This window comes from Gossypium hirsutum, chromosome D03 (assembly GCF_007990345.1).
Source record: "Gossypium hirsutum isolate 1008001.06 chromosome D03, Gossypium_hirsutum_v2.1, whole genome shotgun sequence".
NCBI lineage: Eukaryota > Viridiplantae > Streptophyta > Magnoliopsida > Malvales > Malvaceae > Gossypium > Gossypium hirsutum.
The window spans coordinates 389,506-411,810 of record NC_053439.1 but is presented as its reverse complement, the minus strand read 5'-3'; the positions used below and the strand labels follow the sequence as shown (position 1 = coordinate 411,810).

The window sequence follows — 22,305 nt, the reverse complement described above, 5'->3', positions numbered from 1 at the left end:
TTTACAAACATAAAAGAGTAATTTGATTGAATTCTAGTGCAGAGAATCAAAAGCCCAGATGGAACATTTTGTACTAACTTTTTAAGTACATAAATAAACCTTTAGAATCCTAGGAAAAGAATCCTAGGATTAAACGAATATAAAGACAATAAAATGAAACATGGAAGGAGGGATTGTTCAAGGAAATGAATTCAATCTGGTTGCTTCAAGTTGAGACAATTATCTGCTGCTTGACTGAATAACTCCTGAACCTGTTTCAGTTCCTTCACTGGTAAAGAAATAACATACAGATAGTTAGAACTTTAAACTGGGGAGCTTAATTTCTCTAGGTAAAAAAACAACATAGGTTAAAATCTCCTATTAGTCCCTGTACTTTGATTTGCTATTTTAAAATTTTGAAGCGGCAAATAGATTATTGCATTACAAATGCCATGTCAGCTTGCTATTTTAACATATTATTCAAAATAAAGAAAACCACTTAATAGATTTAATGACTGTCATTTGCTTTAAGATTGAAATTTTGAAACTTGAAAAATGAAATGACTAAAAATGTTCCTGTCGGATAACATGGACTAAATCTACAACTTTTAAGCATAATAAAGGGCTAATAGTAGAATTTAACCAAACAGATTTAATTGCTGTTAAGACTACAATTTCAGAATTCGAAAAAGTACATGTACTAAATCCACAACTTAAGCAAGTAACAAAGTCTAATAGCTGAATTTGGCCAAACAACACATATACTAGTAGATCAAAAAGCAAACATCCTATGTCTTGCATACAACACAAATGCCAGAATCAAAGCAAACTTAGCCACTGCTCAAACATATATTGAAATTAAGCAGCCTAACTCACTTTCTTATTTATCTATAAGAAGATGGAATATACTTATGTTTGCTACAACACTACTACTCAATGCATATCTGGATTCGGGGAATATAACTTTTCAAGGACTTGGAAAAGCAAATCACACTTAAGCCAAGTCTACATAAAAAAGAATGTAAAAAGGATGGGGGAAAGGTACCAGCAGCCTCCAGTTGTTTCTGAAGTTCTTGGCCTACAGCATCATTTTCAGCCTAGACAACAGGGGTAAAATGAAAATGAAAACAGAAAATTCCAACAACTAATTTAAAACGAACAACATTATTGAACAAACTATATTGCTTGAAGTTCAACAATCCTTCTAAGTTCAGCAATCTTTCTAACAAAAACAGAATCTGTTTAAACACTATCTCCCAAAATGGAATTCATTCACTTTTAGTTTACTATTCAAAACAATAAATCAAACCCATCATTTTTCATATAACAAAACAAACTACAAGTGACAGAGATGTTCAAAACAACAATCAGATTGCTCGATATTTCAATATGGGAGAGGAATAAGTTCAATTTTAAAGAAACAATGGAATACCTTTGGAGCTTCTAAGAGATTTGAAAACAATTTTGTAACCCAAAGTATATTTCCCACTTTTCATAACGAGAGCCAATCTGTTGTTAATGCTCTCATGGGTCTTCTTCTGCATCAAAATACCATCATCAACAACATAAAAATGAATTAGCATGTTTTCAAAAAATTTAGGTTAAATATTCAAAAAAGAAGAAGAAGAAGAGAAAATGAGTAAAAGGGTCTTTACGGTCTTCTTGGCGGCAACCATTGTCGTCGGAGGACAGGAGATCTTCGGCGAGAAGGGAACTGCGACAGCTACAAATGGTTCAGTTTCACCACATGCATAACAAACCCTAAAATCTGAGACCGTGGAGTCGGCTGGAGATTACTCACTTGCCCAGATGAAAGTCAGGACTGGCTGGAGGTGTGGTTCGCTGGCAGCTTCTGTTGATGTTGGGAGGGAGAGGGTGGGGTGGGGTGGAGAATCGATTTCGGCTTGGGAGGGTAAAAGGGAGACCGATTAGGCAATCTTTGATTTTGGAACGTAATAGCAAATCAGCGCTGAAGCAGAGAAAAGTCGAATCCGTCTGCAACGTAATAGGCCCCTATTAGGGCAATGCAGCGAACTAAACAGGGTATTCAGTGGGGCCACGGATTAGGGGTGTAATGGCTAATCTATTACACCCAACCAAACATGGTGTTAGGTTTAATTATTGTGAAACTTAAAAATAGTATAATAAAACTCGATTCAGTGTGGGTTTTCATGGGCAGGTTGCGGTGCAATGTTTTTAGTTTATTTTTTATCTTACACTACAATATTTAATTTCACCATCACTACTATTTTTACATTAATTGTAGGTAAACACACTGCCTATCCAAACCCACTCTAAGTCTCAGCTCGATTGGCACAGGTATTACCATTAATATGGGAGGACCTAGGTACGAGTGCGTTGAAATACATTATCCTCCTATTTATGGGTTGGAGAGGAGTTATGTATAGTTTTAGATATTGTATCAAAAAAATTGACATGATTGAAAACTATAATGAGATTATTATCTTCAATTTTAACTGAATTTTAAATTTAATCCAACCAATTAATCATCATGTTAGCTTCTTTCATCAATTATTTATTTTATTTTTTATTGCTATAATAATAGTCTTCAATGTTTACAATTTTGTTAATTTTATCTTAATTCTAAAAAATAAAAAAATTTAGTCTTAAATATTCTTACATTTTATTAATTTGATCCTGATTCTAAATTTGATGATATCCAGTGAGCACTAAAATTATTAAATCCTTTTAGAATCAATACCAAAATCATAGAATTTGTGAATGGTGAAGGTTAACAACTAGGATAAATTGATGGAAAAAAATAAGTGCCGTGATTAATTACTTTTAATTGTTCACTTTTGAAATTGAAAAAAAAATTTAAATTGGCCTGTATTTTTAGATATATTAATTTGCTCAATATAAAATTTGGGAGGGACCAAAGAGGAATTTTTACCATTTTTGTTAGATATTTTGGCCTTCTAGAATACGGAAACAGTTGCTGGGTCATGGTGTTTGGATCCATTGGGTCTACACTACACATGTCAAGAAGATCATTTACCCAATACATCATAATTTACAACAGTTTGGCATCCTATAATTTAGCTTCAATGTCCATATATTTTATCAATTTGATCTTGATTCTAAAATTTATTATTATAACTATTAAAAGTAAGATAAATTGATGGAAAAATAGTAAATACCATCATTAATTGACCTAATTGCTGACTTTTGAAATCGATAATGACTAAATTACTTTGTTATTTTAGAGGGATTAATTTGCACAATATCAAATTTGAAAGGACCAAAAAGGTCTCTTTACCCAATAAAGGGGTTATTCAAGTTTGATCCTAACATGAATTAATACTTTATTTCAATACAAATTTTTACTTAAATGCCACTCTCGATCCCAACAAAATTAATCTTAAATTGTAACACCTGATTATACCTAGATGTGCTCATGGGCGGGGCGGGCCGTCGGGCCAAAATATGGGAGGATTTAGGTAAAAATATAAGCCTGAAATATGAGTTTGGACAAAAAAAAGAGGCCTGTTTAGAAAACGGGTCGGGCCTCGGGCACCACTTTTTTGGCCCGGCCCTAGCCCGAATATATAATAAAAAAAATATTTTTATTTTTTTAATTTTAATTTTTTTAAAATATTTTTTTATTTTTTATTTTTAAAATATTTTTTTGGTGTTTATTAAAAAATTGGGCGGGACCGGGCCGGGCTAGGACTTAGGAATTTTTTCCCGGGCTGGGCCTGAACAAAATTTCAGGCCCATATTTCGGGCTGGGCTCGAGATTAGAACACGAACCGAAATTTTTTCTAAGCCTGACCTGGCCCATGAACACCTCTAGATTTGTACCATAACAAAATTGAATAACTTTGACATGATAAAAACAAAATTAATGAATATCTTTGCTAAAAAATGTAACATGTTGAATGTGTGTGAAAATAACGTGCAATTTAATCAATGAACCAATAATACTTGGCATATGCATCCTTGGCTATTGTAAACCGGTGGTCTTCCAAGTTGAAGAAGCTGAAGCAAAATACTTGCAGTTGCACGAAGAATGAATGGCCTTACATCATCATCCCTTCAATTAATGGTGTTCGTGCAACCAGGATTGGAGTCAGGGCGGCTGATAGGGTACCGACCTCCTTTAAAATAAATTTTTTTATAATTGATAAAGTTTTTTTTATAATTGATAAAGTTTTAAATTAATAATAGTAAAATTATACGTTGGACCCAAAAAAATAAAAAATTAATTTCATTCTTTAAAATTTGAAAAGATATAGACTATTAAAATGGTGAAATTATATTTTCATTGTCATAAAAAAATATAATTTAATTACGGCCCTCTAAAAAGAAATTTCAACTTCACCTCTACATACAACCGTAAACAACTTTTAACGTGTGTAAGGAAACGCAAACACAAGCATACAATTATTTTCTGCAACATTTTTCAACAATGCATGGTGTTTGACTGTTGAAACATGTTTGATTTACCAATTTATTCAAGAAATAGGAATTAATCCTTATACTTTAGATCAAAGAGTAAATTAATATTTTTTGTTTAAAATTTTATTCATTTGTACTGCTAAAAACAACAAGTGTAACTGACCATGTGTACCTCATATTGACTAATTTACCTAATTTTTCAGTACATGGGACAAAATACAATCTGATTACCAGTACAGAGACTTTTATAGTACTTTTACCGCAAACTAAAACAAATAATTAATATTATAAGGGATAAACCAACATTTAGTCTCTGAACTTAGAAATTTTTTCACTTTAGCCCCTGATTTTTTTGTCCACATTAATCTTGGAATTTAACAACTATTGTCAATTTAGTCCCTAAACTTGGATTCTGTTAAAGTATAATGATTTGATACTATGAGATTATGCCATGTGATCACCTAAAAATTAAAAAAATTATATAGCTTGTATATAATATTATTTTTTAGATTTTATACAAAAATATTTAAAAAATTTAGGCGACAATGTAGCACAATCTTAAAGTATCACTGTATCATACTTCAACAGAATCCAAGCTAAATTAAGAAATGTTATCAAATCTCGAAACTAATATGGACAAAAAGTTTAGAGATAAAATTAGAAAAAAAATTGTTTAGTTTAAACGACTAAATGTTACTTTATTCCAATATAATAACAAAATAATCGACGTGTTAATTATACGGATTAAATTGATTTCAAGTCGAATAAATTTGAGTTTTAAGTTTTTTTTTAATTATTTTTTAGTCCAACAAAGAAGAGTGCAGCAAAAGTATCTTTTTATGTGATGTACATTCAATTTGCTTTTTTTTCTCTTCTACCTTTTTTTTTTTGACAATTTATCAAAATGACCCCTCAAAAATTATTTAGCCAACTTAAAAAAGGATATCATTGATAAACTTGAAGAACAAGAAGAGGTAAGAGACTTCCTGCTTTGCTGGTTACAAAGTTCAGAGAATAAGGATGTCGGGTTTTTTACTAAATTATTATAAAAAAATAAAAAATAATCAAAATATTATAACTTTTTTTATTTACCAAAATATTATAATTTTTTTTATTTAACAAAAAACAAAAACTTGCAAAAAAAAACCTGTGGCGGCACCAATGGTGCCAAAGGACTAAAATGTAACTATCTGCAGTTTCAAGGACCTGACATGTAAATTTACCATTTTGAATTTTGAAAGTGAATTGCTGCCGCTGTGCGTGTGGGGCACACTAAAATTAAAATGTGGCTAATTTCCTTTTAAGCCCTCCTTATTTATTATTTTCTTTTTATTCCCCTTTAACTCACTTTTTTATTTAATAAACAAGCCCTCAACCTATTTTTGTAGTTAAATAAGCTCTTAATCTATGATTTTTACTCATAAAATCTCTTTATTTTATTATTAAAGTAAATATATTTTACCTAAAGTAAAGCTATTTAAAAAAGTATAAACTAATTCGCATTTTATGTATTATTTTGGTAATTTGATGAGAATAGTTTATTTTAAAAATTTACTAAATTTGATGAGAATAGTTTATAATTGTAATTTATTTTTTCTATTTGGGTTACATTTATGGGTGATCAGTTTTATTATTACTTCTGGTTTTTCAATAAGGCATGCCTGATATTTCTATTAATTTTTTTAATTAAATCTAATATTAGTTAAGTGATAATTAAGTAATAACTCTATTTTAATTTAATAAACTATTCTCATCAAATTACCAAAATAGAGTTTATTAAATTAGAGTTTATTAGATGAGAATAGTTTATTAAATTAAAATAGAGTTATTACTTAATTAGAATTCTAAGCATCTTAATTATCACTTAACTAATTAGAGTTTATTACTTAATTCACTTTCAAGATTCAAAATGGTAAATTTGCATGTCAGGTCCTTGAAACTACAGATAGTTACATTTTAGTCCTTTGGTACCATTGGTGCCGCCAATCTCTTTGGCACCAAATCACAGGTTTTTTTTTGCAGGTTTTTGTTTTTTTTTTTGTATATTTTGGTAAATAAAAAAACTTTATAATATTTTGATAAATAAAAAAAGTTATAATATTTTGATTATTTTTTTATAATAATTTAGTAAAAAACCCAAGGATGCTAGAACAAAAAATAGACCATTATTATTTCATATTTTTTTAAAAATTAATTCATTTGGAATTTGTAATTATTTAAATTGTTTTTTTATATATCGAGCATTATTATTGCAACGCTTTGTTGGTAACAAAAGTTATTATTAACTCGAGAAATATTTAAGTAAATGTGTTTATAGGTCAAACATGATATTAATAATATATATACATATATAACAGTCCAAGCTCGAGTTTGTTCGAGATACGGATATCAAATTTCAATTAAATTTATTTGTATTTATAAATGGTTAACCTAAAATTATTTAACTACATTCATATTATTTATTATTTTTAATATAATTATTTTTAGTACAAAATACAAATTGAAAGAAAGGATGACAATAACAAAATTTGAACTTAAAAATAAATAATAAGATACTATATTATAAATTTGAAAATAGAAACAATAAAAGTATAATGGAGACCTTCATATTAGGAGTTCGGTTACACTTTACATAAAAAAAATAAGCAAATTAGTCACTGCATATTAGATCAAAAAGCAATCTGATTTATTCTGTTAAAAAATTCATCTATTTCTATTGATAAAAATTAGTGTGGTTGACGAAATAACTAAACAATTACAAATAGAATGCTATGTGCACATTATGCTGACATACAAAGACTAGTTTTTAACTGTAGAAATGAATATTTTGTTAACAAAAGGACTCGTTTGCTCTATAATCTAATGTATAATAACTATTTTTGTCAATTTTTTATGTAGGGATGACAAAATAAAATTTGACTTTTAATACAATAGACTCCGTAATACTTTACAACGAGAAAGGCATCAAAATTAGTGTTGAGCAAAATTTTTTTTAACTAAACCGAACTGAAAATTTTGAATGGTTTATGAAATGCATGTTCAAAAACCTTGATTACCTAAAATTGAACCGTATTCTATTTTTTATTTAATATGTAATTAATTTTAATTCTTTATGATATAAAAATAAATATTTTATATATTTAAAACAGTGAAAATAATTTAAAGTTCTTAAAAAAATATTGTTATAAACATTTATGAAAAAATTATAAATTTATCAAATAATATTCGAAAGCCATAAAACAAAGCTTATTTTACCAAAAACAAGTCTAACAAATCAAAACAAAAAATTAATATAGAAAAATAAAAAAACTGGACCGAATCGAATTATAATGGACAATTTAAAAAAACTTTAAAAATCCGACCAAACCGAACAAATACCATCTCTAATTAGACCTGATAATGGGTCAGATTGATGCAAAATTTTAGGCCTATTTTTTATCTTTTGGGCCGACCTGAAAAATAGGTCTAAATTTTTGCCCAATTCCTACCTAGATTAAAAAAACTAAACTCGAGCTCGACCCGACTTGCTCGTATTAATTTTTTAGATTATTTTTATATAAATTTTAAAAAATATATATAATAGACCAAAAACATTAAAATAAGACAACTTGAAAATATATTAAAAGAAAGTGCTTATATTTAAATAATTTTAAGATAGTTGCAACTTAACAAACAAATGCCTCTAAAATAGTAACAAAATTAAAAATAAAATAAGAGTTATACAATATCCAAATAATAACAAAAAATAATAACAGTATAAAAGCAAATGGTAGCAAAACAACAGTAAAATAACAAAAAAATAATTGTTTCATGTTGGGACCAAGCAAAAATATCCTACTCAAGACTCGACTTATTTAGAAAAATAAATCTTATTTTTTTAAGATGAATATTTGAAGCTTAGAGGAAAAAGCCGATAAGGATGAGTCCTACCACTAATCAAAATATCAATAAATGTGTACTTTTTAGGGTTGCGGTGTGTTTAATCATGTGGACCATCTATGGGTTTATCATTATAATTAGAATAGCATCAAACTTGAGCTGCCATTTCTGTCCTTACCTGGCAGCATACTGCATTTTTCAAAGCAAAATGCCCCCACTACTTCACCCCCTAAATTGTCCTTTCTCCTACCACTTTTTTAATTGCACAATTCTCAATGCTTTACACCCAAAGAAAAAAAATTCCAACAACCTTCATCCACTGTTTTTTCACATCATATTTAGTCAATTCCTCCTGCTCCTGATGTGCTCATCCCATCCAATGCCCCTATTCATTTTGAATATACACTCAAGAGCAAAAACACAAGTTTCAATTCTATTGTATTTTATTTATTTTAAATGTATAAATCTATGTTTTTATGTTAGATTAAAAAAATATTTAAAAATATTTATCTATTTTTATCGTTAAAATTTGAAATAGTTAATAGATTAATTAGATAGATCACGTGTTTTTAATGATAAAAATGGATGGAATCGTGAATTTTTTTACAGAATTAACTGTTTGCTCTTTATCTGACGTATAATATTTAATTTATTCATTTTTTAAGCAGAGGGGTAAAAATGTCGTAATTAAAATTAGCCTTTATACTCTAATCTAGTCAGTTTTAATATCTGTATTTTTCGAATTTTAAATTTCTAATCTTTGCACAAAATGTTGCAGTTAAATTCATTAAGTCAGATTATGTTATTAGTCTCGTACTGTTCGTAAATTGTAAATTTAATATGATTCTTTAATTTAATATTTTTGATCCTTATACTTTTTTGAATTGAATCCTAATACATACAATAACAGTTAAATCCATTAATTAAAATAACACGACTTTTTGTGTTATATAAAAGAAAATTAGCATCACATTATACAAATGATAATATACATGTAACGTAAAATTACGAAAATAATAAAATAAAATAAAAATATTAAAAAGTGAGATTTTCAAAACCCATGTAGCTAAAGATGGCTAAAGTAAAAAGCTTACAAACATGTGAATCTACATGTGATTATTCAATCATTTATGTAATTATTTGAGTCCAAAGTCAAAAAAAATTATGCATGGTATGGCTAAATAAATATAATAATAATTGCTTTCACTAAAAAAATAAAATAAAAAATTAACTTTTTTTATATTTTTTTCATTATAGGTTCTTATTTTTTATCTCAACTCTCGAAAAAAAAAGATAATACGCTTCAGCTAGACCTGTCAATGGGGCTAGGCTCAGAAAAAATTTTCAGCCAGCCTCCTAGGCCAGGGCCCGGCCTGAGAAAATATCATAAGCCCGAGCCCGGCCCAGCCCGGCATATTTTTTAATAAACATTAAAAAATTATTTTAAAAATAATAAAAATAAAAATATTTTAAAAGTATTTTAAAATTAAAAATTTAAAAATAAAAATAAAAAAATATATTTATTATATTCGGGCCGGGCCGGGCCAAGACTAAAAAAGTGATGCCCGGGGCCCGGCCCGTTTTTTAAACGGGCCTCATTTTTTTATCCAAACCCATATTTCAGACCTATATTTTTATCCGAATCATCCCATATTTTAAGAGGGCCGTCGGGCCGGGCCGGGCTGCCCGGCCCATGAACAGATGGTCACACTCGAACCAATACTAAATCTGTAACTTTTTATTCTTTTTTAATATCTTTAATACACTCAGATTTGTTCTTTGTCCATATCTAATTGTCTCTGTAACAATAAAAAGATTGTAAAAGAATATACTTTTATTGGTACATTTTATTATATAATTTTGTACCATCAAGATTTGAGGTTCTCTCATGTCAGCACTTGGATTTGCTTCTTTTCTTTTTTGCATCATTTTCAGAGTGATGAACGGTTGAAATCAACGGCTGCGATCTCGTAAAGAATCTGATCCAACGACTGGTGGTGAAGTTATATGCGTTTCTGTAAAAGAAGTGTAATAATGGCTTTTCCTAGGGAAACTGAACTAGACAAATATCTTCCTTTAGTTCAGTTACTTATTTCCCTTGTTACTATTATATTTATTGGTTAAATTGCACTATTCATCCTTGTATTATATATTGGTTTTGTATTTAGTCCTTATGGTTTTAGTTTGATATTGTTAGGCTAATATTTTGCGAGTTTTATGTAAGTTGAAACCTGTCGTAGCTGTTAAGCTTATTAAGTGTTGTTATTTTCCAATATCTTATTTAAAAAATATATTAGTACATATGTAATGTTATTTTAACTTGTTAGTTACTTTCACGTATTATTCATGAAATAACGGAAAAGTTAGTTATTTGATTTAATGGTTATCGTTTGCGTCAAGAATGATAAGGACTAAGAATGAAGAAATTATAAAATATGAGAAAAATATCATGGAGGCCCCTGTATTAGGTGTCATATTGCATTTTACCCCCTCTACTAAAAAAATTGGCAAATTTATCTTTATATGTTAAATCAATGAGTAAATTGATCATTTCTATTAAAAAATTTCATCTATTTGTTATGATAAAAACCGATGTGCCTGACAAAAGAACCAGATGGTGACACGTGGCATGCCACGTGTACCTCATGCTGATGCGCATGAACCAATTTTTAAAAGTAGAAATAGATAAAATTTTTAACAGAATTACCAGTTTTCTTTTTAATCTAACGTACAAGGACTAAGTTGTCCATTTTTTGGATAGAAAGGATAAAATGCAATTCAACTCCTAGTACAAAAGCCTCAATACTTTTACTGAGAATATAAATTTAATCTACAACCATACACATAGAACATGACTAATGACATAATTTAATTAAAGGGATTTAACTACTATTTTTTAAGTTAAGACTATAATTTTCAAATTAAAATTTTATCTAAATCATCTTATCCTTTTATGAATGGTTACCCTGCCCTTTGGTAGGCCAATAAGGCATTGCCACCGTACGTTTGTCCCTATCTTTCTATGGTCCTATGACATGAATTTGATAGTGATGATTTTCACAATATGGTGAAAGTGTGGCTTGATTTTTTTTTAAAATTTTTATTTTGGTCCCTATACTATTTTAAATTTATAATTTAATCTTTATATTTTAATTTGGTATACTTTTAAATTTTATTTTTATAATTATTGTATTAGAATATATTAATGATGTTGAAATAATAATCTAGCACAAGCTAGCTAAACTTAGTACAATGTGTAAGAGCTAACAACGAGTCAACTCTGCACACCAATAACAAAAAGGATAAATTATATTTACGATCACTAAACTATTAGTAAGTTTATGTTTTGGTCACTTAACTATAAAAAATTACAAAAAATAATCACTAAACTATTCAAAAGCTTTCATTTTAGCTACTTAACTATTCAAAAGCTTTTATTTAAGTCATTGTGTCGTTATTTTAAAAAAATTATTTGAATTTTGATTCGTAGATTCTTGGCGTTTAAAATTATTTCATGAAAAAAATTGAACTATAGAAGAAAAGAGGAAGTAGAGCTTTCACCTGATGCAGACGATGTGAGTAAAAAAGGCCATACAACAACGATTTTAACAACCGAGTGACTTAAATGAAAACTTTCGGATCGTTCAATGATCATTTTGTAACTTTTTAAAGTTATGCGACCAAAATATAAAATTGCTAATAGTTTAGTGACCTTGAGTGTGGTTTACCCAAAAATCCAAATTTAAACATAATATAAGGACTAAAACTAGAATTTGACCGTTCTTTTTCTCGCTTGCGACAGTAAACAAAGCGGTAAACATTAAACAGAGCTCTCTCTCACTGTTAGGCTTTGACTCGAAGTGTCTTTTTTCTTCTTCTCTCACTTCATGTATTGGTTTCCAGCATTTGTCCTTAAAAGGTATCATTGACAGCAATTGAAGAAAAAGTAAGGGAAATAGCTGCCATGTTAGATTAGCTATTTGCGGGAAACAAACACCAAAGAAAGTGATCTTCATCTATTATTATTTGCAAAACAGAGCAATTGGCAATGGTTTGCAGGTTTCAATTCGTTCAAGCTCTAAAAGACTAAAAAGGCAGTAAAAAGAAACAAGCCTTGTCACTTTGTCTTATCCTCTGATATACCTAGTCATCTTCATTGTCCTAATGGTTTAATCACCTTTGTTTTTTTTTTAAGTTAAGCCTCTACTTGTAAACCCAAAGTACCCTCCATTATCTGATATGATTATCTGCTACATTTCCTAGAACACCTTTCTGGCATAACCAAAAACCTAAGCTTTTTGAACCCAATTTCAAGTTTAACAACAACAAAAAAGTTTGGGGTTTTCGAATGGGGTGTGCTACTTCAAAGAAAGAGGAAGAAGATGGTGTTGTGTCACTGTGTAAAGAGAGGAAACGGCTGTTGAAATTAGCTGTGGAACGTAGATATGCTCTTGCAGATGCTCAATGTAAGTATAATCAGTCTCTTTATGCGGTTGCAGCTGCCATAAGGTTGTTTGTAGCAAGGCATTCATCTCCTTCTTCTCCTTTTTTAATCACATTCCCAGTTGGTTCCACTAATGAGGCTGTTGAAACCCCTTTGGCTAATCCTATGTTTTTCAAGCAAAGACTAAGTGAACCCACCCATGAAACCATTCCTCGTCAAGCTTCTATGTCTACAGTTTTTGTGAAGAGAGGAAATGAGGGACAAGTACGAGGAGGTGGTGATGAGGGTTGTGTTGAATCCTCAGAAGGGGAACAAGAGAGTGAAGGGGAAGAAGATGAGGTTATTTGTGAGCATTTTTATGGTGAAAAGGCTCCACCACCAGCAATGCCATCACCGGAAGAGTTTGCTTGGGATTTCTTTAACCCTTTTGATGAGGTGAGGAGGGAAGAGGTGGTAAGCAGCAGCTTTAGTGGTAGTTCACAAGAGGAATTGAGAGTGGTGAGAGAAAAAGAGGGAATCCCTGACTTGGAAGAAGATGGTGAGAGGGTTATGAGTGAGAGAAAAGTTGAAAATGTAACTAATGCTGGTGATGGTGGTGGGAAGAGTGAGAATAAGAATACAGATATGAGAAATGGGGATGACCATGATACAAATATGAGCCAAAGTGAAAAAAACAGTTTCAGAATGATTAATACACCGACAGCTAGTAATGAAAGAGAGTTGTTGGAAGCTTTGAAGGATGTTGAGGACCACTTTATTAGAGCTTATGAATCTGGTCTAGATGTGTGTAGAATGTTAGAAGCCAACAGAGTTCACTTGCAGTCTGGTTTGGAGGAACTCAAAGGTGACTTATGTTGTCTTTCTCTTTCTCTTTATCATTTTCTGTTTCTTGAAAATGTTTCTAATTTTCATGTGGTTGTCCTCTTGCAAATTGAAATTTGATAGGTATATTATGTTGTTGTTGTTGTTGTTGCAAATTAGGCTAAAAATGAGAATTTTGGTGATTTTTTTAACGTGCTGTATGGCTGCAGAGAGCTCGAATAAACTTATCCGGTCAATTACATGGAGCCGGTCTCCGTTATCTCGATCTTCATCTTGCAAAAGCCTTGCTTCATGTAGTTCCAGAAGTTCTTCTACATGGACAGAATTAAAGACTGATGTATTTGATGATTATGGAGGAATGGAATCTGGAAGTCACTCACTGACCTTAGGAAGGTTGTATGCTTGGGAGAAGAAACTCTACGAGGAAGTGAAGGTATTATAAAAACATGAATCGGAACCGTCTCTCGTTCTTTCTTGAGTACTCACCGATGCAAATGATTCCCTTTCATATTGTTGATTTACTTGAACCACATATATACTCTTGCATTATTTACAACCAAAGGTTCGTACCGTTACCATACAGTGTAATGTGGTACAAAATCTTCATTTCCCTTGATCATTCAATCAAGAACATAGTCCAATGTGGTGCAAAATCTTCACGTTCTATGAATAAACCTTGTATGTTTCCAGTAAAAGTGTTTTCCATGTCATGTGGATGGTCTGTTATACAAATGTTTAATCATTCAGGTGATATGAGATGCTTTTGTTGCAAGCAACATTAGGATAGAACTAAACATATTATGTATATTCCATCAGTAATCGTACGATGGAGGTACTTGTACTAGGAGTTTGATTGCATTTTGCCCCTTTTACGTAAAAAATAGGCAAACTAGTCCCTATACATTAGATCAAAAGACAAACTTGTCCTATTAAAAATTTCATCCATTTATGTGGTTAAAATCTGGCCCCTGAATGTCAGAATGATGTATTCGTGGCACACTACGTGTAATTTTCTGGTTATTTCGTCAGTTACATCAATTTTTAATAGTAGAAATAGATGAAATTTTTAACAATAAGAACAAGTTTGCTCTTTGATCTAACGTACAAAAATTAATTTGTCAATTTTTTGAGTAAAGGGAGCAAAATGCAATCCAAATTCTAGTGTAAGGACCTCAATGGTAATTCTACTATATTCCATCTTTTTTTATAGTTTTGAAATGTTGCATTTGGGTCTAAACAATCAGTTTTTGTATGCCCAAGTTCATTTAAAATTCATGTTTTTTTGTGAGCATTTGCCAAAGCATCCTAACATCATATAATTCATATAATCAGGCAGCAGAGCAGACCAGGAAAACCTATGAACAAAAATGTTCTCAAATGAGAAACCGCAACACTAAACGAGATGGCCTCTATTCTGGTGACAAAACTCGAGCTGAAGTAAAAGACTTGCATAGCAGAATCTTGGTTGCAATACGAAGTGCAGAAACAATCTCCGAAAGAATTGAAAAACTGAGGGATGAAGAGTTGCAGCCACAACTTATTGAGCTGCTACACGGGTATGAAAGCAAACGACAAAAACGATATTTCAGATATATTACATTTATCATTGTGATAATCTTTCATTTCATCCTCCTTCTGTAGACTAATGAGGAACTGGCAGATAATGTTGGAATCACACGAAACTCAAAACCGAATCATGTTTGAAGTAAAGTCTTTCAACTGTCCCACTTACGGAAAGTTTTGCAACGACTCTCACCGTCTTGCTACTCTTCAGCTCGTGGCAGAACTTCATAATTGGCGTTCTTGCTTCGTTGCGTATTTATGTTCACAAAAGTCATACATTGAAGCTCTTAGTGGATGGCTTGCAAAGTTCATTGCACCCGAAGTAGAATTATGCTCCAAGAAGAGGTCTTCGGCCCCGACATTAAGAGTCAATGGACCACCGTTATTGGCAACTTGTCATGAATGGTTGGCTAGCTTAGAGAAGTTGCCAAAAGAAGCTGTAAGTTGTGCATTAAAAAGCTTCGGAAAGGATATGCGTGCGCTTTGGGTTCAACAAGGTGAAGAGCAAAAACATAAGAGGAAGGTTGATGGACTTGCCAAAGAACTTGAGAGGAAAGTCTTGGCATTTCAAAGAACAGAAAGCAGGATTCTTGGTTCGAAATTATCTGAGAAAGATATAGAAGTAAATGTTCGGAACCGGATCGAATATTTGGCTGAAAGAAAAAACATGTTGGATATGTTGAGGAAAAGAATCGATGCTGAGAAGTTAAAACACATCACAGTCATGGAACAGACACAGCAGATAACTGTGAAAGGATTTCAAACTGGATTTTATTCGGTTTTTGGATCCTTGGTTGAGTTTTCAAAGGCTTCCATAAAAATGTATGCCAACCTAGTGACTTATTGTGAAAGTACTAAGGTACCCGAGAAGGAAGACGAAGATGAACCGAGTTATGTAGAAGAAATGAGCTCTTATCTATGGGGTTGAAGCAGCTGATCAAGGAAATAAGTCTCCGAAACAGCTTGTTTCGGAATCATATTTGTGGAAAGCTATTGTAAGTATTAAGTTTGATGCTAAAGAGTTAAAAATTTCTACAAATTGTGACTGTTTGATTTTATTTATTGACTGGTTATTGTTCCTTACATCCTAATATACAGCATCTGGTTTACCTTACATTTACCTGTTTCAGACACCTACACATAAGGAACCCTATGTTTTGTAACAAATAGATCAACATAATGCTGGTTCCTATAGCTTGAAAACATACAATTTACTTTTTTGATTAAAATTTTAGATTCTCCTTATCGATACCAATACTTGCACTGTTGATCTCAAAACATCTTAAGCTGTTACTTTGTGATGAAATGCTATCTAATTCGATATGGAACTTTTGAAATCCGACACCATCTATGCTCACAAAGCTTTGGGAACAATCTTGTTCGAACGAAATGCCTTGTTCGGTCGATTGAGGAAACTTGGTTGTTGTTCTTGTTTTAGAACTTAACGAAGGATGTTCGTTGAATGTGTTCTCCAATTCTTGCCAAACCTGAGTCATCGTAGGACGGTCTTTAGGCGTTTTCGCCACGCATCTTAGACCGAGTTCACCCATTTTCAGCATCATTTCCATATTGCATGGTTTGGATAAAAGAGTTGTATCGAGGATTTCTTCGATGTTGCCCCTCTCGATACTTGGCCTTGCCTGCATTTTCAACAGCCTACTTCAGCACATGTTTGGTCTAAATTTGCCAGTGGCTAACAACAGAAAGGCAAAGTTAGGTAAAAAAGTAATGGAGGCTCTTGTACTAAGAGTTGATTGCATTTTACCTGCTCTACTTAAAAAATGAGCGAATTAGTTTTTGTAAGTTACATCAAAGAGAAAACTGGTCCTTCTGCTAAAATTTCACCCATTTCTACTGTTTGGTTATTCAGTTAGTTATGTCATTTCTTAACAATAGAAATGGATGAAACTTTTAATAGAAAGGATCAGTTTACTTTTTGATGTAACGTATAGGAACTAATTTATCCATTTTTTGAGTAAAGAGTGCAAAATGTAATCTGACTCTTAATATATAAGCTTCCGTGGTATTTTTACTGGTAAAATTATAAATTAATGAATATACTAACCCAACCAATGATGTGATTCCTAGTCGTATCCACGGCCGGCTGGCCAGAAATGAGTTGCAGAAGTATAACACCGAAGCTATAAACATCACTAAAAGGACTTAAATGAAAACTTGTACAATATGCAGGATCAAGGTACCCTGGTGTTCCTTTAACTTGGCTACTAACATGTGATTGATCCCCAATAGGTCCCATTTTCACAAGTCCAAAATCTGAGACCTTGGCTTCAAACCTTTCTCCAATTAAAATATTGCTAGGTTTAATATCTCTGTGAATTATGCTAGGCTTAATCCCATCATGCAAATGAGCTATTCCTGCCAAAAAAAAACCTTAATTTTTATCTTAAAATTTAAACCAATTTTCTGTGGGAAAAATTTACCTTTAGCGGCTCCAATGGCTATGTTTACTCTTTGCCTCCATGTCAAGTTTCTTCCACCTCTTCCTACACTCCAAACATGAACAGAAATGAGTTTTGTTTTGTTTTGTTTTGTTTTGTCTGGTTTTTGTTTTAATTGATGTCTTGTCTCTGTGAAAGGTGTTTCAAGTAGAAACTTACCTATGATATACTCAAGCAAAGAACCATGTGGTACATATTCATACACCAATATTTTTGCTCCTTTTGGTCCTGTTTCAAATAAAGTAATTTTTTTTTCTGTTTTAGGTTCTTAGCACTACCTTGGACAATTGAATCATTAATCAATCATTTTAGGCTCAATATACGTACCAGATTCTTCGGAAAACCCTACCAAACCTACAAGATTTGGATGGTTTACTGTCGAAAGAAGCCTAACTTCTGTTCCAAGAAACCAGTAAAATCCTGTCAACTTGAGCTGTGATTAAACTAAAGCATGCATAACTTAAGACTATTCACCATTTCTAAATTCTTCAGTGGTTTGGTATGATTCGACATGAGCTCGCTTGATTGCAAAGGTACCTTCACCTTCAAAGGAACCTTTATAAACATTGCCAAATGCACCAGACCCCAACAAACAGTCTGCACTAAAGTTTTCTGTAGCCTTCTCTAGCTCCTCCAATTTGAAATACCTCAGCTTCAATTTCTCAGCTTTTAGACCTCCTAATTAGTGAAACAAGGAGCAAACAATTCAGTATTTAGCTGCTTTTATAGATAGATAGATAGATAGATAGGGTCTAAGTGAATTCAAACTTTACCGTTATGGCTCCGTTTTCGGTTAAGCTTTCTTCTGCAAAAGAAGAAGAACACGGAAAATCCCAGCAAGGCAATTAAGATGACAATGATAAGAATCAGCCATATTTGTTGCTTATGATTATGAGAATGGTCATGCGTTTGAGAATCCTCTAGCAAAAATCTCATGGCCATGCATGTAAAGTTTTCTTATGCTATATGAACATATTCCTTGACTAAAGGGCTACAGGCAGAGATGAACATAGGATAAAACAAGGCAAGCAAAATAGACCAGTTGTTGCCCTACAGACCAATCTGTTGCCAGCAAAACGTATTTTCAAACACCAGCATAATATATATAGAGACACACATATTATATATGTGTGTGTGTGTGTGTGTGTGTGTGTGTGGTTGTTGCCTGAAAATCCTTTTGCATGTTATTATGGACTTGGTCTTCATTTTGAGACGGCACATAGGCCAAACAGTACACCAAAATTTTCATGGCATTGTTAGAATCTACACGGTCTTAAGTTCAAAAACTGGCATACGAAAATAGAAAAATCAGCAAAAGACACCAGGTCTGTGCTGTTGCTTGCATCACAACTTTGTTTTCTTATGATTTTCTGTGCTGGATTCCAATGAACAAGTTACCGTCACTTAAGGAAATTAATTTATCATAATGTTTTCTTAATTGTGGGATTAAGATTGAAAGCAAGTTTGATGAAGCCATTTGATATCTTATTGTGGTTGTTTTGATCTTTGATTTCATTATCAGTTTTTGGAGGTTTTATTGATCTTGGCTTGTCCTCTGTGCCAAAATCTCTAGTTCTACTGAGGAAGTTTAAATCCCAATCCCAACCCGAACACTCCTCGCCTTCGGGGCCCCAAACTTTATTTAATACGTTAGTATCCAACCCCGAAATGATGCAATTTCTTCATGGTGGATGCATCCAAAGCACAAATGAATGCATTGGATAAAGTAGGTGAAAACCAACACATATTAGTATCATAATATCAGCAACTAGACAGTCTTTGCTGGGATACCATTGACATTTGCTTCCAATTATAAATGTAAATAAAGTTTTTAATGTGGTAGCTGGCTGGCTGCTTGTGTTTCCACAACTTCTGATTGAGAACTGAACAAAGTTGAACCTAGGAACGAAATCAGAAAATTGCTTTTAGAGAATCAAAGATGAATCATAAATTATTGGGGGCCAAAGTATAATTTCATCATATTGTTAACATGTAATTTCATAAAAATTTAAAGGAGTAAATGGAAAATTACCATTGTTGGGGAGCCAAGGCCACTGCTTGCCAAAGTATCGATACCACACTGCAGGCATTCCTCTGATGGACTTACAGCAACGATAGAATCAATACAATTCTTAGCTAAACCGGTTAGACGCAAAAATATGCCTACGACCTTCACATATAAATGGAAGCAGCAATTCGCAGACTCAATACAATCAGAACAATGGAGGACTCGATCCAAGATGAAACCTATTGTGAACTAAAATACCGATACCATCATTTGCAGAAAAGAGGTGTCAACATAGCCAGATAGGTAAGTTGAAGTTTTGGAACTGCAAATTGGAACTTTTACACAAAAGAGTTAAATCAAGTACAATGTTCAATCCCACAATGAATGTGGAATAGTTAGAGAGACAAAGTAGGAAAACATTCGATTAGCAATTACATGAACCAACGGTATAAATAAAATATATAAATAGCTACGTATACATCGTATAATTTACAAAAATAGATCCCTTCTGCATAATGGACAAGAACCATGACTAAGAAGCCACTTATCTATACAAGGCAAGTGAAACATGTGATGGCATTGCGGCAATCTTCGAACTGTTTCTCCGGACTGAAAGTCCTGTAAGGGAGAACTCTAAATGTCAATAGAATAAGCTTGTTGTGTAACTTGGTTTTTAAAAAAAAAGTAACGGTCTAGTCGAACCTGAAGGCAAACTGAACATGAAACTTTCTCCCCGGAAGCATCTGCGTTGTCATTGCTTCGGATTGTTATCTTAGGGATTTTTTCAGCTAAATCTCCAGCCAATCCTCTAACACTACCGGTATCAAATATGTTTTGGACATCCTCGAAAGTTGTTTCAGCAGCTCCCATCTGATAACAAGAAACCAAAATCATAAACAAATTGCCATTCGATGGAACCATAGTTTTTCGAGCATGAAAAGTAAGACCGTTACCTGACTTTGAACGGCACTCAGCATTGCTGGACCGATACGTTCTCGAACAAGCCTTCCACTTAAAAGGCTTGCAATGACATCAATCTGCAAAATTGCAATAAAACAAGTTAGATTTGCCTACAAGAATCGATTGAAAAACCAGGGAATAAATGAAACTTGCTCACCAAGTAAAGCAAACATAAGATCCCGGATTCGTCAGATTGCCAAAGAAGAAGAGATGATTCGAAGACTTCGATTGAGAAAACGGCTCCGGATATAGCCCCGACCGCAGCCCCTCGAACGAAACCACTCTCGGTTTCTTGTCCTATCAAAGCCCCAGCCATGGCTCCTAACAATGTACCAACTGTAAGACAAAATTGTTAATCTGTTTGATCTAAATTCAAGCATAACAGGTTTAATCTCAGGCATCAAAATGTTTTTTTACACATTAAATTCTAAGAAACCAAACATGTATTTCGAACAAAATTAGAACAGCAACATGAACATGATGTTTATATTCGAAATAGCAAATTAAAAGATACAAAGGAACCCCAGATTCAATTCATAGCAAAACAACGAAATCAAGGGTCGTAAATAGATCAAGAATGGAGAAAATTAAAATTCCAAGAAAATATTTGAAGGAAAAATTGAAGCGAAATAGAGAAAAGAAACCAAACCTAACGCAAAGAAGAAAGTTAAGATCGCAGAGAAAATGTTTCCAATGATGGCAGAGACAGCGAAATTGAAAAAATCTTTCACTTTTTCAATGAAATCACTTAACAATGAAAATGAAGACAAAGAAAAACGATATGGGTGCCCATAAAAATCCATTCCTTTATGTTTTTCGTTCCCCTTTTTCTTTGGTTTAGGGTATAAAATTTGTTGAATTGAAAATTGGGATGGAAAAAAGGTTCCTCTGACCTACAAAAATTACAGGGTTTAAGAATTGGAAATATACTTTTTTTTTATGGATGACGATAAAGGGCATTTTTACATAGCTTGGAAATTAATTCAATAATAATTAATAATTTTATTATGAAAAATATTATTTTTTGGCCAATAAAAAATATTATTTATGTAAAGGATCTTTCATTTCATCATCGAGTCTAATCTAATTTACGTATGATTTTAACTGTATTTATAATAATAAATATTAGTTCAATTATCTTTAATATTTCACTTTTGCTTTTTTTGGTTAATTTTGCTGTCCGAAAACAACAACTTCTTCTTCAGACACAGATCCGTTCAAACAACAAAAAGTCTCTGTCTGAATTTCAACCAATCAAAGTCAAACCTCTTTTTACTTTAGTTTATTTCTTTATTTTACCATTGAATTTTCGCATTGTTGACATAATTTTCAATTGGATTCTGTTTTTCATGGCCTTCTCAAATTAAAATTATAAGAATTTTTGTTTGTGATCTGATCAGGAAGAAAGTTAGAAATTTTTTTTAAGATGGTCAAAATTAAATTATATATTTGTACAGTGATAAAAATGTAATTTTATAATTTTAATAGTTTATATTTTTATAATTTTTAAATGATTAAATCAAATTTTATTATTTTTGAAGGTCTAAAATCTAATTTTATCATTACTAATTTTAAATTATAAAGAGACTTTAAAAAAAAATTTCATTTTAGAGAGACTGGACCTGCACCAGCCCATGACTCCATCCCTAATCTAGATTTAAATATAATATTAATTGGTAAAAGAATGTTTATAAAAAGAGTAAACTACAAAAATAGTTACTTTTGTTTGCCTCAAATTACATTTTAGTCACCTATGTTTGAAATGTTAC

At 31.8% G+C, this 22,305-nt stretch overlaps 3 protein-coding genes and 1 long non-coding RNA gene across 5 annotated transcripts; 1 reads left to right on the top strand and 3 right to left on the bottom strand.

Moving 5' to 3' along the window:
• Positions 1 to 43: 43 nt before the first annotated feature.
• On the bottom strand, positions 44 to 2,008 carry LOC107909484 (uncharacterized). The gene is made up of 4 exons (XR_001687254.2): positions 1,635 to 2,008; positions 1,412 to 1,517; positions 1,025 to 1,076; positions 44 to 268 (listed from the first exon to the last, which is right to left on the bottom strand). It is a non-coding gene; the product is annotated as an uncharacterized lncRNA (long non-coding RNA).
• Positions 2,009 to 11,892: 9,884 nt separating this feature from the next.
• Positions 11,893 to 16,192, top strand: LOC107909485 (protein ALTERED PHOSPHATE STARVATION RESPONSE 1). Its single transcript, XM_016837014.2, has 4 exons — positions 11,893 to 13,568; positions 13,756 to 13,979; positions 14,879 to 15,102; positions 15,188 to 16,192. Exons 1-4 carry the CDS (start codon positions 12,629 to 12,631, stop codon positions 16,035 to 16,037), a joined length of 2,238 nt encoding a protein of 745 aa, XP_016692503.1. The 5' UTR covers positions 11,893 to 12,628; the 3' UTR covers positions 16,038 to 16,192.
• On the bottom strand, positions 15,909 to 19,742 carry LOC107909486 (probable serine/threonine-protein kinase PBL11). Its single transcript, XM_041089513.1, has 8 exons — positions 19,601 to 19,742; positions 18,342 to 19,467; positions 18,043 to 18,246; positions 17,896 to 17,964; positions 17,728 to 17,796; positions 17,551 to 17,613; positions 17,175 to 17,485; positions 15,909 to 16,749 (listed from the first exon to the last, which is right to left on the bottom strand). Exons 2-8 carry the CDS (start codon positions 18,508 to 18,510, stop codon positions 16,333 to 16,335), a joined length of 1,302 nt encoding a protein of 433 aa, XP_040945447.1. The 5' UTR covers positions 18,511 to 19,467; positions 19,601 to 19,742; the 3' UTR covers positions 15,909 to 16,332.
• Positions 19,743 to 19,880: 138 nt separating this feature from the next.
• On the bottom strand, positions 19,881 to 21,621 carry LOC107909487 (NEP1-interacting protein-like 1). Of its 2 annotated transcripts, none has more exons than XM_016837016.2 (5): positions 21,186 to 21,621; positions 20,694 to 20,872; positions 20,530 to 20,613; positions 20,279 to 20,446; positions 19,881 to 20,194 (listed from the first exon to the last, which is right to left on the bottom strand). In XM_016837016.2, exons 1-5 carry the CDS (start codon positions 21,337 to 21,339, stop codon positions 20,066 to 20,068), a joined length of 714 nt encoding a protein of 237 aa, XP_016692505.1. In that variant the 5' UTR covers positions 21,340 to 21,621; the 3' UTR covers positions 19,881 to 20,065. The 2 variants fall into 2 exon arrangements, with proteins under 2 accessions (XP_016692505.1, XP_016692506.1); XM_016837017.2 differs by having other exon boundaries at positions 20,694 to 20,857; positions 21,186 to 21,466.
• Positions 21,622 to 22,305: the final 684 nt, after the last annotated feature.

What these genes read in the sequence shown, in the direction of transcription:
- LOC107909485 (XM_016837014.2), top strand. Translation starts at nt 12,629, where the DNA reads ATGGGGTGTGCTACTTCAAAGAAAGAGGAAGAAGATGGTGTTGTGTCA. An exon ending in TGGTTTGGAGGAACTCAAAG is followed by an intron (nt 13,569 to 13,755) that starts GTGACTTATGTT and finishes GTATGGCTGCAG; the next exon opens with AGAGCTCGAATAAACTTATC. An exon ending in AACTCTACGAGGAAGTGAAG is followed by an intron (nt 13,980 to 14,878) that starts GTATTATAAAAA and finishes TCATATAATCAG; the next exon opens with GCAGCAGAGCAGACCAGGAA.
- LOC107909486 (XM_041089513.1), bottom strand. Translation starts at nt 18,510, where the DNA reads ATGGCCATGAGATTTTTGCTAGAGGATTCTCAAACGCATGACCATTCT. An exon ending in AGCCATTGGAGCCGCTAAAG is followed by an intron (nt 17,486 to 17,550) that starts GTAAATTTTTCC and finishes TTTTTTTGGCAG; the next exon opens with GAATAGCTCATTTGCATGAT. An exon ending in GGAATCACATCATTGGTTGG is followed by an intron (nt 16,750 to 17,174) that starts GTTAGTATATTC and finishes TTGAAAATGCAG; the next exon opens with GCAAGGCCAAGTATCGAGAG.
- LOC107909487 (XM_016837016.2), bottom strand. Translation starts at nt 21,339, where the DNA reads ATGGATTTTTATGGGCACCCATATCGTTTTTCTTTGTCTTCATTTTCA. An exon ending in AACTTTCTTCTTTGCGTTAG is followed by an intron (nt 20,873 to 21,185) that starts GTTTGGTTTCTT and finishes TTTGTCTTACAG; the next exon opens with TTGGTACATTGTTAGGAGCC. An exon ending in TGAGTGCCGTTCAAAGTCAG is followed by an intron (nt 20,447 to 20,529) that starts GTAACGGTCTTA and finishes TCTTGTTATCAG; the next exon opens with ATGGGAGCTGCTGAAACAAC.